The 19,360-nt window shown below is 30.2% G+C and overlaps 2 protein-coding genes across 2 annotated transcripts; both read left to right on the forward strand.

The window, feature by feature from the left end:
* The first annotated feature begins 5,877 nt into the window (after window positions 1-5,877).
* LOC106341657 (multidrug and toxin extrusion protein 1-like) lies at window positions 5,878-7,326 on the forward strand. The gene has a single exon (XM_013780364.1). The coding sequence runs from the start codon at window positions 5,878-5,880 to the stop codon at window positions 7,324-7,326; it is 1,449 nt and encodes a 482-aa protein (XP_013635818.1).
* Window positions 7,327-17,193: 9,867 nt separating this feature from the next.
* Window positions 17,194-18,107, forward strand: LOC106337560 (non-specific lipid-transfer protein B). The gene is made up of 2 exons (XM_013776668.1): window positions 17,194-17,612; window positions 17,884-18,107. The coding sequence occupies exons 1-2, from the start codon at window positions 17,269-17,271 to the stop codon at window positions 17,891-17,893; spliced, it is 354 nt and encodes a 117-aa protein (XP_013632122.1). The 5' UTR covers window positions 17,194-17,268; the 3' UTR covers window positions 17,894-18,107.
* The last annotated feature ends 1,253 nt before the right edge of the window (window positions 18,108-19,360 follow it).

Consider the following 19,360-nt stretch of genomic DNA (forward strand, 5'->3'; position numbering starts at 1 on the left):
CCTTATTTCATCTTCTTTGTTACCGATTTTTACTCGAAATATGGGGCCAATCACTTTAAAAATCCTCTTGTAACTCCCGGTAATTGTGCTCTAAGAACTTTTGAATAAATTTGAAAGTATTAAACCTAAACCATATAAATAGCTATATTCGACTAAAAATAAGCATCGAAAGCAAACTATAGTTTTTTTACGGACAGGCTATTTGTTTTAAAAAAAAATATTTGTTTTTGAAAAAGAAAAATAAAATCCTTGACATCGACATTACTGAATTCAAACATTGAAGAAAAATTAGTCTCTCAAAGAAGGAACAAACCTCCTATTAATCTAATTTTCTTAAAATGTATTTAGGTTGTTGAGTGTATCTATGGTAAGAATTAAACAATACAAAAGTAATATTGAAAATGTAAAAACATGTGATTGGATCAAGTATTTTAATATTCACTTTTAGTTGTATTAAAGATAATTAACCCCCATAAACTATGATTTTCCAACAAAAAAGAATCATATATATGGAAAGAACAATATAACATGTAGCCCGACGTTGACATGAATGATCAAACATAACAGAAACAAACACTACAAAATTAGTTGATAACAACCCCAACCTAATCGAAGGGTCGTTATTTCAAATAGATATGTATTACAAGGGTATATCATTATAGCTATTGGATGTCTCTGAGTTCCATCTTGTTTTCCTGGAGTGATTAAAATATAAATCTCTGTACCAACCAAGTTTCGTTTTAAAAGTTTAAGATAAGTGGACCAACTAAGTTAACAAATGTAAATTCTACATTTTTTACTTTGCAAAGAAAAGTTGATCAGAAGTGTGGTGAGTGTGCATTATTGAAGTTGAAGGGCATGCATGTGATTATACACTAATTGGTTAGTCATAGCATCTTCCGTACGTTAGTAAGCTTCGCTAATGGTCCCCATTTGATTTTATAATTTGTCCCATGAGATTTTGGGCAATATATAAGATGACAAGTTACACTATCAACACGAATAGAAAGCAGAGATATAGGAACTAGGAAGGATATTCTTTTATTAAACTTAATACATTGAAAACAGTTGTTTATTACAGACGATATAATTGTATGTAGGTTTGGCAATAGGGAGACATGGAACAAGTTTTGGTGACATCGAAGCTGTCGCTATCAAAGAAGATGTAATGAAAGTATCAAATAGCTTACTAACTCATATGTATGGGTCTGAGTAGACAATCCCACACCGCCGCTAATGATTTTGTTATTTCAAAATTCTTCACTTTATCGAAGATATTAACTTTTATGTTAGAGAATTGCAGCTAAAATGCCTTTAAGATGACACCATCATTGATTTTGTATCTTTTACATTATCAAAGAAATTTATATTTATAAAATGTAAATTGCAACTAGACGCCCTTAATCCCTTTCTACGATGTAATGATAATTATGATGTTTATCCTTATGTAAATATTGTGGAAAAGTGATCAAAATGATTTTTTTAACAAATTTAACTCTTGTATATGTAAATTGATATTTTTTTGGTTAAGAAAAATAAGAATAACTATATACATATATTCCAATAAATAAAAGTGAAATTATTTTGTGAAAGAGACCAAAATGTAGGTATAAGAACACGCAATGTAAAATTTTATTCTATAAGAACCCATATATCATATACGTAAAAACTAACGTATGTACATCTAATGATAGGTAAGATATATGATGATGGTGTCTATGGATGGTGGAGAATCTATACATCTAATATTCTAACAACCAACTCTCGTGATCTAGCCAAACTATCTAACAAAATCATACTGCTCTAACTCTTGTTCTTGTTGGTTACATAAAGCAATAATTAGGCGAAAAAACCCTGTTGAGAATAAGTTTCACGGTTTTACCAAGAGACAAACCCATCAAATGATCTTCAAATTTTGAAACCAAGATATATCCAATACGATCAATCTAACTCTCGTCAGTCTTGAGGAACTCAGAACGTCAACAAGTACATCAGCTGCATCAAAGCGTCAAGTACCATGTGTCAATCACACTTCTCATTTTCCTATGCACCGAACCAGAAAAAATCTTCTTCACTATCTATATGTTGGGAGAACGTGAAACTAAAACTTCAAACATGTGTATCGATGATATACAATTATTAGTCTCAGATTTTTGTGAAACTAGTTCTTGACTGGAGTTTTATCCATTCATTATTATACGAAGTTAAATTAGGTGTAGCAATAGATAATAATAATTAAACCCAAGCATGGTTTATCTAGAGATGATATACATAGAGAGTTCCCAAAGCTTTTTACTTCTCCACTTTCATCATCGGTGGCATTCTCATCTGATAGGCGCTTGAGCATTTTAATCACACACACACACACACACACATATATATATATATATATATATAAGTTAACTGCTTCTTTTTGAGAAATATAGGTGATCATAACTGCTTTGTTGTCTCTCTTCATTGCCAGAATTGAATATCTAACAAAATTTGGTTTAAAATGTATTAACTACAAGTCTTAATGAAACGAAGGAAGTAAACTATACTTGTCAAAAGTTATATAGGAAAGAAATATTCAAACACTAATCTAAAAGAGACGAATATAATTAAAGGCAAGAGTTGGCAAATATTTTATGCACCAAAGTGAAGTCATATTATATTTGATTTTTTACTATAAGTGTAAGCCTTTCTTTTCTTTTTTGTCAAGCATTTCTATAAGTAGAAAATAAAGTATAAAGGAAACACTTTAGTTAATTGGTTCAGTGACTTCTGTCTAAGATAACTGTGTGGAAGTGTATATATTAAGAAGATTTAACTCATGTCTATACATACATACGAAGAAACAGGTTCCGGGAAGAAAAAAATAGTCCTACACATACATACATATTTTTTAATGGAAAAGGCGAGTAAAATTGTAAAGTAATTGAGAATAATTGTGGTGGACTAATGGAAGTGAACATAAATACGAGGGGAAGGAACATAAACATTCTCCTTGTCTCTCACACTCCCAGACACACATTCGTTCCAGTTTTCGTAGTTACTAACATATCTTTTTGTTAAGTGAAGTGTGATAAATATAATATACAAACATCAATATAAATGAGCATGTGCAGATCGAACATGAAAAGCAGTGAGTCTGGAGAGATTGTAAACGGAGAATGCGATGTTTCAACGTCCGTAAAAGAAGAAACTAGTGGCAACGCCAAATTCTCCGCTGGTCTCCGTCGCATCCCTTTCAACGAGGCTTGTTTCTATCTCCTTCTTGTTTACGTTTTCGTCCACAAAGTATTTTTTGATTAGGTTGGACAATGCTTACTGTTTGATTCATACTTCTCGTGTGTTTTCATTGGTGAAAACTAGTTTTCGTGATTCAAGATCTTATTCACATAATATAGATACGTTATCTACGTTTTTTATACTATACATTTTCGGTCACTTTTTCAGGTTTTGGGGTGTAAATTATATGGAATTCTTGGAACTTGATCTTAGACTGGACTGAATGCCTGCTTTTGACTGTTTTAATAGCAATTTAATGGAAAGTAATGTATCTCTTTTAGAATCAGTTTGAAGAAAACTTCATTATTTTCACTTAGTTAACAAGTATATTGACATCCATTATATGTAACTATTGTCTATGTATATATGATGTATGAATGTGTGTGTGTTGATATTTATATATATGAATAAAGCGTCACTAGTATGATATGCATCTTCGGAGCATGTTTATTGCAGGTCTCTTAGGTAGGTGTTCTTAGCGTAATATAAGATACAATTTCTTAGCTTTTTTTAGTTAAAAGCTAAGAAACTGTATCTTATGTTACGCTAAGAACCCCAACCTAAGAGACCTGCAATAAACATGCTCTCAGTTTCATGGACTGAGATATATGCTTTGTTTCGGGGTTGTACTTACTAAGAAAAGTTTTCTATATATGTTTCCTCATTATATACTCTCTCCGTTTCATATTAAGTGTCGTTTTAGAGAATTTTTTTCGTTACAAAATAAGTGTCGTTTTCGATTTTCAATGCAAAATTTATTAATTTTATACAAAATTTATTAATTTCATGCAAAATTTATTTTTCTATTGGTTGAAATATGGTTAGGTGTATAGGTAATAGTGTTTTTTATAGGAAATGTACAAAATTAATTGTTTTCTTAATCCGTGTGCCGAAACCTAAAACGACACTTATAATGAAACTAAGGGCGTATATTTTTATTAGCTCATTTAGTTAGTACAAAGTACTTTATTATCTTATTAGTTCCATTTTAAATATAATCTACTTACTTTTCATTTACTTTCTTGAAAACTCTTAACTCATTTTCTTTTTGATATCTCAATTATAGTTCATTATATTTTTATGATATATGAATTCTTAGACGATTTTGTGTTTGTAAAGTATTGATATTTCTAGTGAAAATCATAAAATGAAAGATATCTAAGCTGATTTGTTTTCAAAAAGAAAATAAAAGGTGCGTTTTTTAGAACCCATGATGACTTTTATTAAAAAAGATCCTAGAATGTTGGTACAGTTAGTCATTCGCTTTTCTGTCATTAGTGAATTTGATTATTCAGTTCTAAAAGTTATAGAATTTAAACCTTTTTCTCTTCTTTTTGAACTTTCTCCTTCCAGTCCCAGTGGCCATGTGATGCGACCATCTTCCTCGTGCTTCCAAATTGCTCATAATTTTTAATGATAAATATTATTTTCGTAGTATATGTAATATCGTTCTGTTGATCACAATAACAATTTTCTTTAAGCCTACTTTTTTTAATACAAAGAGCGTTTTGTACTTGAAATGTAAAAAAATAGTCAAATACTATATTATACAATTCGTAAATTGGAAATTTATTAAATTTTTTCTCAACACTTGTTTAGTTTTGTTTATAGAACGAGTACTAATGAGTGGGTATATACAGTACCAGTCCTGAGGGGAAGCCATAGAATTATAGAAGTATGTGTTTCCAGCCTTGTTTACGATAAATAAATATTCGTCCGCAAATTTAGCAGAATATCTTGTAGCTCAGTTGGATAATAACCTGCAAATATCATGAGAGGTGAATGGTTCAGTTCTCAAGTCATTTTTCAACATTTTTGTTACCATTTAGTATTTTGGGCTTCCGACCCCCGAGTCAGTGGCGGATGTAGCCAATTTTTTTGTTGGGGGCAAGTTACAAGTAAACATAGAAATTAGAGGTAGAATATAAATATGAGTGATGTATCATATTGACGATGCACAAAGATAGAGATTAAATAACATAAAGGAAAAATAACTAGTTTTTTTTTTTTTTGTTAATGTCAATATATATAATTAGGGCAAATCTCCAAAATAGCACATTTCTAAGTTTATATTATAAAAATAGCACTCAGAAACTAAAATGACCAAAATAGCATTTTATCTTTTGAAAAATTTAAAATTTTTTTATTTTTCAAAATTTGAAATTTTATCCCCAAAATTCCAATTCTCAACTCTAAACCCTAAACCCTAAACCCTAAATCTTAAACCCCACCCTTTAACTCTAAACCCTAAAATCTAAACCCCACCCTTTAACTCTAAACCCTAAACCCTAAACCCTAAATCCTAAACCCCACCCTTTAACTTTAAACCCTAATGTCTACACTAATTTACTATAATGGTATAAACATTTATTTATTTCTTTTGATAAAACATTAAATGCTTTTTTTGTGACTTTTGATCTTGAGTGTTAGTTTGAGAAAAAAAACTTGATTTACTGCTATTTTTGTCTTTTTCTCGTATAATTATCTTTTGCGTCTTTATATATAATATTTTCTTGAATGCGTTTTGCTGTAAGTCTAGAACAGTAAAATAATAAATAGTTGTTCAATAATTAAAAAAACTAACGAAAATGTCACAACTTTTTTTCCATGCAGGTGGGAGAGGAGATGGCATCGCTAACAAAAATAGCATGCCCGATCGTGATGACATCACTCCTCATTTTCTCCAGATCACTAATCTCAATGTGGTTTCTAAGTCACCTCGGGAAAGTTGAACTCGCTGGCGGTGCACTCGCCATGGGCTTCGGAAACATCACTGGAGTCTCCGTACTCAAAGGTCTTTCCGTTGGTATGGACCCAATCTGTGGCCAAGCCTTTGGAGCCAAACGCTGGACCGTACTTAGCCACACGTTTCAGAAAATGTTCTGTCTCTTAACAGCCGTTTCTATACCAATAGCCGTTGCATGGCTCAACATCGAACCCATATTTCTCAGGTTGGGTCAGGACCCCGACATAACCCGTGTCGCTAAGAGTTACATGGTCTTCTTCGTCCCTGAGTTACTAGCTCAGGCCATGCTCCACCCGCTCCGAACGTTCCTCAGAACGCAAGGCTTAACGTCACCGTTGACCATATCAGCGATCGTATCCATTCTTCTACATCCTCTATTTAACTACGTCTTCGTCGTGCGTATGCGTTTAGGTGTTGAAGGCGTGGCGGTAGCGATGGCTTTCAACACTATGAACATCAACGTGGGACTGCTCGTTTACACGTGTTTTTCGGACTCTCTAATCAAACCGTGGGAAGGACTTGCTTTGCGGTCGCTTTTTCGCGGCTGGTGGCCGCTGCTTTCTCTAGCCGCACCAAGCGCTATCTCGGTGTGTTTGGAGTATTGGTGGTATGAGATAATGCTTTTTCTTTGTGGGCTTCTCGGTAACCCTAAAGCAAGTGTGTCGGCCATGGGGATAATGATTCAGACAACGGGGCTACTCTACGTAGTCCCATTCGCTATAAGCACGGCTATTGCGACCCGTGTAGGACACGCGCTTGGTGGCGGCCATCCTACACGGGCGCAATGTACAACCGTTATCGGTCTGATACTCGCAGTAGCGTACGGTTTGTCAGCTGCTGTCTTTGTGACCGCACTTAGGTCGGTTTGGGGAAAGATGTTCACAGACGAACCGGAGATTCTTGGGTTGATTTCGTCGGCGCTTCCGATCTTAGGGCTTTGCGAGATCGGAAACTCGCCGCAGACGGCGGCTTGCGGAGTCTTGACGGGCACGGCGAGGCCTAAAGATGGAGCACGTGTTAACCTATGCGCGTTTTACATCGTGGGCTTGCCTGTGGCAGTCACGTCCACGTTTGGGTTTAAAGTTGGGTTTTCTGGGCTTTGGTACGGAATGCTAGCTGCGCAGATCACATGTTTGGTTATGATGCTTTGTACGTTGGTTCGTACGGACTGGGAACATCAGGTGAAACGAGCGGAGGCACTTACCGCCGCCGCAGCTGATAGAAGTCGTTCGGAAGAAGAAACCATCCGTACCGAAGTCGAAAATGATGATGATTTAGAGACGGGTTTATTACAAAACACAAATGACTAATTTAGAGTTGTTTAAAATTTTCAGTCGGAAATTTTAGCGGATTGTTAATTATATATAGGGTTGTTTTTTCTTTGGGCGCAAAATAAAATACTCAAGATAGATTTGCATCCAAATTGTTATAGCCAATATCTTGGTAAGAGAGTAATAAGTACCATTTAATTGGTTGAGCTAAGTTTTGTTAACATGTAAGCTAGTTTATTGGTTATTTATTAACAAGTTTTCATATGGCTCTTTATGTAAAGTCAACTCAAAACTCTGAAGTATGTAGTGAAGAAATAGTTGCGAAGAAGTTTAAATGATTTACTAAATCTTGACCCGTGCATCCGCAGAGAATTTTTCATTTATTTAATAGATAATATTATGATTTAGTTTGATTTACAAATAGATTATAAATATTTATAAACGTGTTGGCTATTTAAATTGTGGTTAGATGCTAAATTAATCAAAATAACATCTAAATAAATTTGATCATTTTTCCTTCATGGATTATTTTTATTTTGTATTTATTTATAAATTTACCATTTAATAAAGCTGTGGTTATTGAACATTTTTGATAACTGATTTTTGATAAATTTACCATTAACACTAGCTAGACCGGTTTCGGGTCTTGATAAATTTTAATTCAAATAATTAATGTGGTAAGATATAAAATTACAGTGTATAAAACATTAATGTTAAGTTTTTGGTAAGCGAACTTTTGGTAAAATCTAAATGATAAATGTAGTAGTTGCAATTTAAATTAATTATTTGTTTTAAATGCTGTGACATTCATTTGTAAATATTAAAAAAAATTAAGGATTAAGTATTATGTATACTTCTGTTTTAATAGATTAAATATATGATTCATCTGAATGCCTCTGAATTATGTATACAACAAACAATAAGGCCGACTCTCCCAGCCCAGCACAACCCAATCATATATGATATATGTTACAAGGTACACACTTGCCGAAAGTAGCCTAATTCTTGCATAGCTAGGACTGTTTGCTAGAAGGGTAAAATAAATAATATGCGGATTCATATCCCTAACCCGCTCCATGGCGGGACGATTTGGATTGACATATGTATGTGTATATGATCTCTGAGTTTAATATTCTTGAAACCTAAAAACATCTTCCTCTTTTTTGAATCTCCTTCCAGTAGTTTCTTTCAACCTAAAATACAAAACCTTTCTCTCATACCACCATCATGTCCTCCTCCAACGACGACACGTTCCCTCTCGCTGCTATAGTGTCACCGTTGAGGTTGTTATAATCGATACCAACGCACAAAACGCGCTTTTCAATGTTGCATGACTAGTGTTACTAAAACCCATTGCCAAAATTACTTGGATGCAACACCATTTCATTCGATTTAAACCTAAATAGTTGTCTGCGTCGATATACAACGTGTAAAATTCAAAAGACGATAAATCATCAAACCATATCCCTAAATACATCGAACTCGGATATAAATCCTAAAATAATAATCATGTTCACATTTCACAACTCGAAAGGGATAAATCCAAGTGACATCAAAATACTAGGAAACCAGCCGATTGCGGAAATGACATAAAATGTAACTATATGATGTTTGTTTCATAGTTTTATAATCCAGAGTTAAATAGCAATGAATAAATAAATACATATATTATTTAAATTTAAATTTCTAACATAGTTCTTCGATCGAAATGATGCTATTTCAATTCTCCTTTACTTGAATCTCAATATAGATGGATCATTTTTGCTTGGGTCAAATCGGATTCTGGTATGATGACGTTGAATTTATAAACTTTCAACTTAAACATTAACTAGTATAAGATAAATTGGTCAGTATTTCTATACCCCAATGTAAAATTGATCAAAAGATGTTTCACGAAATTTATTGAAACTCCTAACGCATTACACGTATGGAATCTGAACATGCGTAGTAACTATTTGGGCCATATGTATTTAGAGCACCCACGTGAGTGAATCCCATCTTTTCAATTTTTTATTATTAATTTTTTTTTTCTTTATTTAAAAAAAAAAAAAAAAAAAAACTAGACCAATCACGGACCATCACGACACGTGAAGCCCGTGCTACAGTGATGATCTTTAGGAGAGAGGGGTTCAGCCCAGAGAACTTTAGGAGAGAGAGGTTCATGGGATTGAATTATTTTATTATTATTTTATTTTTTATTTCTACGTGAATTTCCTCCATAAATTCTCAATGCGTATGCTCTTACGACAATATAATTTAAGCTGGGCCATATGTATTTACAGCAATATACTTTAAGCTTGCACGTGTTGTGCTCACATACAATATGTTGCATGCAGCATTTCGGTGCCTAATTCTCAAGTTTTCACCGAAAACAAAAAAAGAAGACATAAATCATGTAGCCCCGTAGGCACCGACGTTTTTGAATTAGTTAGTACGTTTTTTTCTTCTTCCTCTTAAACAGTAAGTAAGACTGCACATGAATGAAAACTACAGAAAACTTATTTTGCCGTGTTCCTATAGGCAATAGGCCTATATATCCATAGACATATAGAGAATAATTAACGCATCACCTGACCCAAGGAAACAATAGTTAAGAAAATACTATAATTTTATTGCAGTTTTAAACATATCTAAATGAAGAATAATTAAAAAAAAAGAAGAATCAAAATTATACTAAAAAAGAGCAAAAGAAGCCTTCTTAGCTATGTCATGTAAGCATTAAAAATCAACCAATCAGGATATTATGTTGTGCCATGTCAGCGTTTGCCTTTTCAATCGAACATACCGATGAGATTGCTTCGCCTTTTGATGACCTTTCCCATTTCAATTATGATTAACAAATTAGTTTTATGAGAAACCAAATATGTAAAATAAAAGACATCTTCATTAACCAAAATTTAGTTAAGTCTTTATTCAATTTGCTCACATTCCATATGTATATATTTGGATGTTAAAGAGACAACAAATTTTGATCATGACTTATATTTCAATGATAATATATATATATTAAATATTAAATAAGAACATATTTTCTCAAAATATGGGAAAATAATAGTACGAAAATTAAGTTTTATTTTTTCATAAGCTTATGTTTCAAAATATATATTAAACTATAATATTTTTACTTTTTAAAATTTGAAAAAATATTTCGAATATAATCCGCAAAACCACGATCAGACTTGAGATCAAGGTATTGTTTTACTATATCCATGTTGTATTTTGGAGATTTCTTTTAGATCATTCACTATGGTTTTCACTGTTTTTAATGATTCAATGTATGTTTTTTTATTTTGAATCAGAAAGAACTAGCTCAAAAATTTGAGAGAGTAAAGTCTGTTGATATGCATCTTAAATAGAACCATGATAATTTAAAGCATTTGATTGTGCTCCCATGCAGCTTAGTTGTAGTGATTGAAAGACAACTTTAGACCACTTGGTATCATTAATTTTGTGGAGTAGCATGTTTGTTGCTTTTATAGTTCTTACCTTTATTTTATGACTGAGAGGTTTCTAGAAAGTTTATGTTCTGGAATTTTGTGTTTTTGGAACTACCTGACATATGTGGATGAATAATTTTATTTTCTTTATCTGTTTTTATATGCATCAATATTCAATGAAAAAAAATTGAAATGAGTAATGACCAAAAGTGCAATTGGAAGATTATTTTTATGTATTCTATAAGGTTCCATAAAAGAAAAGACTAATATTTTTGAGAAGAGGCCAAAATTCTTAGTTTAGAGTCATTGTTGGTTTGTATGATTTAAATATCAAGTTCGGGTAGATTTGTGTAAAAACTTTGTTCTATAGTTTGGTTTGGTGTGGACAAAGATATTATTTGTACGTGTAGATCAATTTTTGATTCAATTTTATTTCTATTATAAAACTGTTCAAGTTGGTATTATAATTCAATGATTAGTTGAATCTGTTAAGTTGTGTTCAAAAAAAAAAGTTGAGTCTGTTAAGTTGATGACAAAAAGAAAGAACTCAGTGATTTTAAAGTCAAAATAAAGTTTAAACGAATTATAAATTTTACAATTGTTTTATACAAAGCTAAAAAAATATATTTAAATCATAACTAGGTTTAGTTAATTTTTACTCATCCTACTTATCATCCTATATGTGATTTCCAGTAATAAGAAACAACAAATTGTGAGTTCAAATTATTTTAAATTTGTTAGACATAAATCGATGAATAAATACTAACGAATTTTAAATTTTCTACCAATTTAATAGTTTAAAATCGATTGTATTATATATTCACGAAATATGGTCATATATAAGTGTAAACTTTTTAAGTTAACTAAAAACTATATGAATACCCCGGGCGTAGTCCGGGAAAATCTCTAGTTAGGATAATAAATGGTGTAGTTTGTTATCATATAATTCTTTCACAGAAAAAATGATCATTATTCTACAGTAGGAATGTAGATAACAAAAAATAAACGATTTCATTTTTATTGGTGTCATTTGAATGAGAGTCTATATAAGCTATAATATATGTAAGTAAAATATAAAATGTATCACTGATCCAATTTATCTAGCACCAATATATGAATTTTAAAATGTATCATTCTCATGGTTGATATTTTATAAAGCCAATAAAATAGCAAATTTATCATCCTAAAATAATGTTTTGCTATTTTCGCCAATAAAACTAAAGCAATTTACTATCCTCAGTTAAAAACTTTGCATGGCTAAATAATTTCATTTTAATATATTTTAGTTAAAATTTCTAATGGTTAAGTTTGTTTATTTGTTTGGAAAATATGGTAAGTGTTATTTTTGAATAAAACAAAATTATATTTAAAAAGAATAGAAAAGGCTGCGAAAATAAAAGATAAGAGAAAATATGATTTTGGGTAGTTGGTGATTGCAATTTCTGATATGGCAACTAGTTAGTGATATTTTCTTGTGTGGTGGTGTTTTTTGTTCTCTCTTGCTTTTCAAAGTAACTTTTGACAGAATTGTTGTTCTATCTTCAGCTTTTTACATTGATTTTTTGGTTTTACACGATAAACCACAGTCAACATGGCACTTCTTCAGAAAAAAAAATCGGTAGATTTCATTTGATGGCAGTTTTTTCTTCTTTTATCCTATTTGTCATTGATTAAGATTTTATGTCTTCTTCCGATTTAGAATATCTCCAAAAGACACTCTATAACTTCATATACGAAGTTTTTTGCTCTCCAAAAATGAACTTTAAAACTTCAAATTTGAAGTTTCATATTTTTATTTGCATTTTGGTCCCTACAATTACACATCACATTTATGATTCATAAATATTTTCTTGTTTATTGTTTTAATCCTTATAAAAATTATATCTCATAAATATTTTAAGTTTTGTTTACAAAATTTAAGTTTATACATAAAATTAAATAAAACTTTAAAATAAGATTTAAAGTATTTTAAACTAGATTTAAATAAAAAAAATATCCAAAAAAAACTTAACAAAAAAAACTTCAAAAACGTTACATGAAGACATAAATATTACACAAATTTAAATATTACAGCAACACTAATAGTGAGTAAGTTTGAACCGGAACCTTCAAAATTTCTAAATATTGTCCAATTTTCTGAAGATGGTTGTTGTTGTTGTTGCTGATGATGTCTTTTGTTACAATTCTTTTTTTTATATTGAATATATTCACGAATATTAATATCATCGATAAAAGTTAGTCTTTTAGCAATATTTTATGTTTCTCTTTTACTTTCTTGTTCTTGTCAAATGTATTTACAATTAATAATATCACCCGATTTCAGCAATTTTTATCTCTAATCTACAAATTAAAAATGAGGAAGCCATTTTTACTTCAAAGCGTACTAGTAGATCATATATGCATTACGAAAATCACTTTATGAATGATACGGTATTTTGATTGAAGTTTAATATTAATTAAGTTATTTTGTTTTTAATTTTATATTTTAATATAATATTTTATTAATTAATATTGTTGTAATATGTTTATATATGTGTTAGTTATTTACAAAAGTTTTATGAATTCAAATTAGTTATGATAAATATAAGAACTATATTATAAAATACAAATAGTTTTAAAATTGAGTTTGAAATTTTGCTTTTGGAGAAAAACAATTTTAAACTTCAAATATAGAGTTTTAGAAAATTCAAAATAAAGTTTTTTTTTGGAGATGCTCTTAGCAACCAATTTTTGTGTTTGGTTCAGTTTTATTTTTCAAGTTTAAGTAGAAAATTATTTCATTTATTCATTGTAAAAAAAAAAAAAAAATTATATAAAAGCCTTACAAATGTTAACGTTGTTTTGAAAATTTTGACACGTTGTGTTGTTTCTTATTATCAAAAGCACATACTACATTTTAAATAATCAATTTCAATAAATCGTTATAGATTAAATTCTACCTCGTAAAAGTCTAGTGAGTTGTACAAGTAAAAGCACCTAATTTTACCAAAATAAGACTAGAAATAGTATTACATCCTACCCATGTGTTGAACTGCATTCAATTTTGTTATGTATCAGTCAGATTTTTCACATAGCGACGAACCGTTTACATTCTAGGTGTGGGATGCACGGACAAACCGACATCTTTTCGGGTACATACGGTGAATTTTATATGTAAAGGAAATAAAATATTTTGTGAAAACATTTTTAATCCTTTGATCTGGAGATGTCTAAAAAGCTAAAGTCTATATATCAAAAACAAAAAACTCCAAATGTGTTTTTAATCAGTTTAAACCTTTTTTTTTGACTAAAAATCAGTTTAAACTCATGTTGCTTTTATGTTGAATTATAAGATTTAGACTAAACTCATGTTGCTTTTATGTTGAATTATAAGATTTAGACCATCGGATATATTTGGATGTTCGCTTGCCAAAATTTAGTGGTTATTTCTTGTCCGTCATTTTTTTTTGGATAATAAGGTGATGATTATTTTGCTAGTTTTTAGATTTTAGTTTTTAGTTTTTGGCTTTTAGATTTTAGTTTTTATATTTTGGTTTTTAACTTTTGGTTTTTGTTTTTGCAGTAGATTTTAGTTTTTTGAAAAACATGAATGGTTTTTCTAGATTTTGGTTTCTGTTTTTAATATTAATAAAAAGAAAAATATTAATAATAGTAAAATGTTTATTCTGAAAAAATAAAAAATAAAATACTATTATCCACAATTAATATGTGTTAATTAGTTAAAAAAAATTATGTAAGTTGGATCATGAATTTTTTATTTGTACTAAAAATAAATGAAATTTTGTTTTAAACAACAAACTAGAAAATATTGAATTTTGGATTTCGGGTTTTGGTTTTAGATTTTTTTTTTTTTTATTAATTTTTAGTTTTTCAAAATACTTTTGTTTTTATAAATTTTATTAATGTTTTCTTTTATTTCAAAATTTTCTAACTTATAGATTGATTTTAAAAACCAAACTTAAATTACCAAAAGAATATATAAAAAAAATCAATAAATAATACCAATAGATTATTAACAAAACATGTAAACTCTACATAAAAGTAAATTTAAATACTTACGTTAATTTTACTGACAAGTTTTAGAAATGTTCTTATTAGTTTATTTTTGTACTATATATATTAAATAGATGATTTTTGTTAAATCTGATTTGTTTCTAGTTTTTATTTTCTATTTGTTTTCCTGTATTAAAGCATAAATATAGCAAAATTTAATTAAAATAAAAAATTGAAAAACTGTGGTTAGATTTGGAAGAAACCATAAAAACTTGGATTTTGATTTTTCTTTATAAAAGACAGATATTTGAAAAAACTAGCTTCCTTAGATTATAGGAAATCTATTTCTCTAAAAGTTTGATTGTCTAAAAAATGGTTTTCAGAAAAACAAAAGCCCAAAATTAATTCAAAAACTAGAAACAACCAACCTCTAAAATTCTTCTATTAAAGTATGTGTTAGACTAACGTAATTCTTACTTATTTATTTGAACAGTAATAAACCATAACTTAACCGTAATTTTTAAAAAAATATTATTTCTATTAAAATAAGCATTAGACATAATTCTTACTTATTTATTTGAATATTTACAAAATATGCTCTTTGACCTGTAGCTCTCAAAATGTAACATCTTTGAAAAGTTATTGTTTGTTTTAACAAATAAAATGAGAAAGATGTTGGGGGAGGGGGTGGGTTAAATTCATTTGGGTTTTCTCTTGTTGTTTGGAAAAAAAGTTTTATATGAGTTAAGAAAGATCTCCGGTGTAAAATTTTATTTTTTCTTTCAAAATAAAATAAAATAAAATATAGAGTAAAAAATGTTCTAATTCTATTCTATTTTTTCATTCCATAATAGAGTAATGAACAAACAAAAATAGATTACTCTATAAATGAAAAAAGCATCCCAACAGAGGATGATGAAGGAATCCTACTCATTATTATGCTATATAAAAAAAAAGCTGACAAGACACTAAACAAATGTATCTCTTTTTATAAAGTTTTAGAACTAATTAGAACTTCATTTTCTTAACTTTTCTTCTTTTCATTGGTTACAGATTCTTTTCTTTTAAAATTAAAGTTTAATCAGTTGATAAGGTGAATAAATAATAATAATTTATGGCTTAGAATCTCAATTTGAGGTTTTTATGCCCTCTTCGAATGAGATATGAAATAGATTGAAACATTTTATTCATATTTTATTTTACTCTATTTTAGAGTAAAAACTGGAGAAGAGTTGGACATCTCCTAGCTGAGAGAGAGAGATGTATTTTTATCAAATAATAGTATATCTCTGATAATAGGGTTCTAAAACAATCAATGTATGTCACGATTATAGTTACATTAAAGATATTGAAGAGTTGGTCTCTATGAACACCACCAATGAGTAAGCCTGGGACGGATCGGATATCCGGACAATTTTAAAGTATTCGGATCCGGATCCTTATCCAGCGGATCCATAATTTTACTATCATTATTCGGATCCGGGGTTCTCGGATATCCGGGTGTCGGATATCCTTTTAAAAATTATAATATCCGGCGGATATCCGGATCCGGATTTGGATCTTTAAAATAAATAAAAAATAATATTAATATATATAAAATATTAACAATAATTTAAAAATAAAAATATATATAATGTCTTTAATTATTTCTATGTATAATATTACAAAATTTACATAAAATATATATATACTATTATAAAAATAAAAATATATTAAATAAAATTAATTTTTATATATAGATATTACTATTTTAAAATATTTATTAATAAAACTTACGAATCCGGATATCCGGACTTAAACATTAAGATATTCGGATCTGGATCCGAATTCGGTCCTTCCGGATATCCGGATTTTCGGATCGAATCTCGGATCGAATTTGGATCTTAGATAAAAGTTCCAAGCCTACCAATGAGGATTCTTATCAAAACTTTCTCAGTGCACATATATATATGTAATATATATCTAAATTTTAATATTTAACTGCGGATTTCTAAAAGTTATGGAAACTCAATAAAAAATGTTATCCACATCTATATTTCCATTTTTTTCTTCTTAGCACATTAATTTGTTATCGCTTCTTTACTCACACGGACATGGTTAGATGGCGCGTCGGGCTTAGAAATGCGCTAAACGCATTGACTTTGAAATTTGTCATTTAGATAAACTATGCACATATAGAAACAGAGCTATTTTACATGGTTTAATTTCTGGTTTTGGAGTTAGTTGGGTCTTTAGGTCTGGACTATCCGGATTACCAAAAAAAATGAAAAAATTAAAAAATGAAAAAAGAAGAGATTTCAAAATGAAAATGAAAATTTGATTAAAATGTCAAACGAAAGTAGACGAGAGTTCCTACGTAACCAGGGACCTCTACATTAAATAACACCAACAATCAACAAACTACTCCCTTTCCTCTAAATCGCATTCACATTCATAACATAAACTTTCCTTGTCTATATAAACACTCATCACTTCCCCAACTCTCTCCATCACTCATCACTACACACTTCTCATTTTGCAAACAGTCAAAAGCCCCTAAAACTAAGAAAAAATGGCTGGTCTAGTGAAGTTGGCATGCTTGGTCTTGGCCTGCATGATTGTGGCCGGTCCAATAGCAACGAACGCGGCTCTAAGCTGCGGAACCGTTAGCGGTAACTTGGCAGCATGCATTGGCTACTTGACCCAAAATGGGCCTCTTCCAAGAGGGTGCTGCACTGGCGTTACTAATCTAAACAACATGGCCCGTACAACCCCGGACCGTCAGCAAGCTTGCCGTTGCCTTGTAGGAGCCGCTAACTCCTTCCCTACTCTCAACGCTGCCCGTGCTACTGGACTTCCTAAGGCATGTGGAGTCAATATTCCTTACAAAATCAGCAAAAGCACCAACTGCAACAGGTATGTCGTAATCTCTCTCTGATATATATGAAATTAAAGGTTATTTTAGAACAAGAAGTATATAACAAACATTATTATGATGATTTACATTTTAAGATTATTTGATTGTTAAATAAAAAGTATAAGTTTTGTAATAACTGTTTACTTCCCGGTTTAACCATGTTCTAATGGAAGTTTTGAGTTTTATACCGATGAATATACATTAAAAGTTGTTTGAATGCATATTTGAGTACTTTATAACGGTGTAATGTTTATCTGTATGTGGTTGCAGCGTTAGATGAGCAGCGGTCGGATGAAGAAACTCAAGCGGACGTACGAATCTAATATAATGTATGAGAGAGTACTAAATAAGATGTTCGAATGGTTGTTTTTCTAGTGTTTTAAAATTTCATGTTTTCTCTTCTGTTGTGTCGTTCCTTTACTTTGGTCCTATGTACTATGTTCGTAATCAACGTCCGCTATATGAAGTTCATATCCAAGGTTTACGTTATTCTATATTCTTAATTACTAAAACAAAGTTTAGCTAGTTTCACTGATATGAAAAATTGATAATTAAACATTAAAAGAAATAAAACAATCACTAATATGCAATGCAGTTGAGAAGGAACGGAACATTTTAATTTTAAAGAAAATGAAGTAACGGGACATTCTTAAAGTATTCTACATGTTCATACTTGAGAATTAATATAGTTGAGAGAATGATGGACTGCTTTAAGGAACCATGGAATCCCCTGATTTAGGGCCCTACTTTTTTTTTGTCGTCAAGTAGGGCTGTATTAAATATGTGGTGTCTTTTAAAAAAAAATTGAGGTAGATTTTAGACTTATGACTTATAAGGTGGCGATTTGGATTTTGGACAACCAAATAGAATGCACACCAAGAATAAGATTTCTATTGATATTTTTTGTTATCTTTTCATCCTTGATCGCTAATTTTTTCAGATATACCTTCTTTTGAATTTTTCCTAGAGAAAGAAAAAATGTCAAAATTCTTTCAAAATGCATACGGGTACCAAAAGTCTAGACACACGCATCTGATCAACTTAAGCATCTACAAAAAAAATTATATAATTATAGAGTTTTTTTATCTCCAAAAAATGAACTTCAAAATAAGTGTATTCGGAGAGGGTTAATTTACCCTACAGAGTCATATAAATTAGTTTAGTTTTTATTAAATACTTAACCTTGACTCCATCAAAACATAAATATGACCTCTATCAAATTTAAGTTCAAACAAAGCCCAAAAAATATAATGATCCCCGCATGTAATTTGTATGGCTCCGCAGCAAATATAATTGTTGGAACTGAGAGTTTATCATACTTTTTTTTATATTATTTTGTTTTCGTGTTGGGCCGATCATCTCGTTAAGGTGGTTTTTTTAAAACCAACCCACAATTTCTAGTCAAACCCAAAATTAACCTTTTTTTTTTTATTACTATTCATCAATAAAATTTTCATACTATCCCTATATTTTTGAATTATTAACAAAATTGCCATTTTTATTTAATTTTTTATTAATTTCAAAATTAACAAAAAACCAAATACATCCTAACCATTTCTTCTTATTTACAAAAATGTCATCATCGTCAATTTTTCCAACCACCATGAACCACCATTTTTGAGCTCTAAAGCTCAAGAATTCAATTTTCAACCACTTTTTTCTCATTCTAACCCAAAAAACTTCATTTCCTCTCATCTCCTCTACATTTCCATCTAAAAAACTCTCATAACTTTCATTTTCATAATCA

This window comes from Brassica oleracea, chromosome C4, assembly GCF_000695525.1.
Source record: "Brassica oleracea var. oleracea cultivar TO1000 chromosome C4, BOL, whole genome shotgun sequence".
NCBI lineage: Eukaryota > Viridiplantae > Streptophyta > Magnoliopsida > Brassicales > Brassicaceae > Brassica > Brassica oleracea.

What these genes read in the sequence shown, in the direction of transcription:
- LOC106337560 (XM_013776668.1), top strand. Translation starts at nt 17,269, where the DNA reads ATGGCTGGTCTAGTGAAGTTGGCATGCTTGGTCTTGGCCTGCATGATT.
- LOC106341657 (XM_013780364.1), top strand. Translation starts at nt 5,878, where the DNA reads ATGCAGGTGGGAGAGGAGATGGCATCGCTAACAAAAATAGCATGCCCG.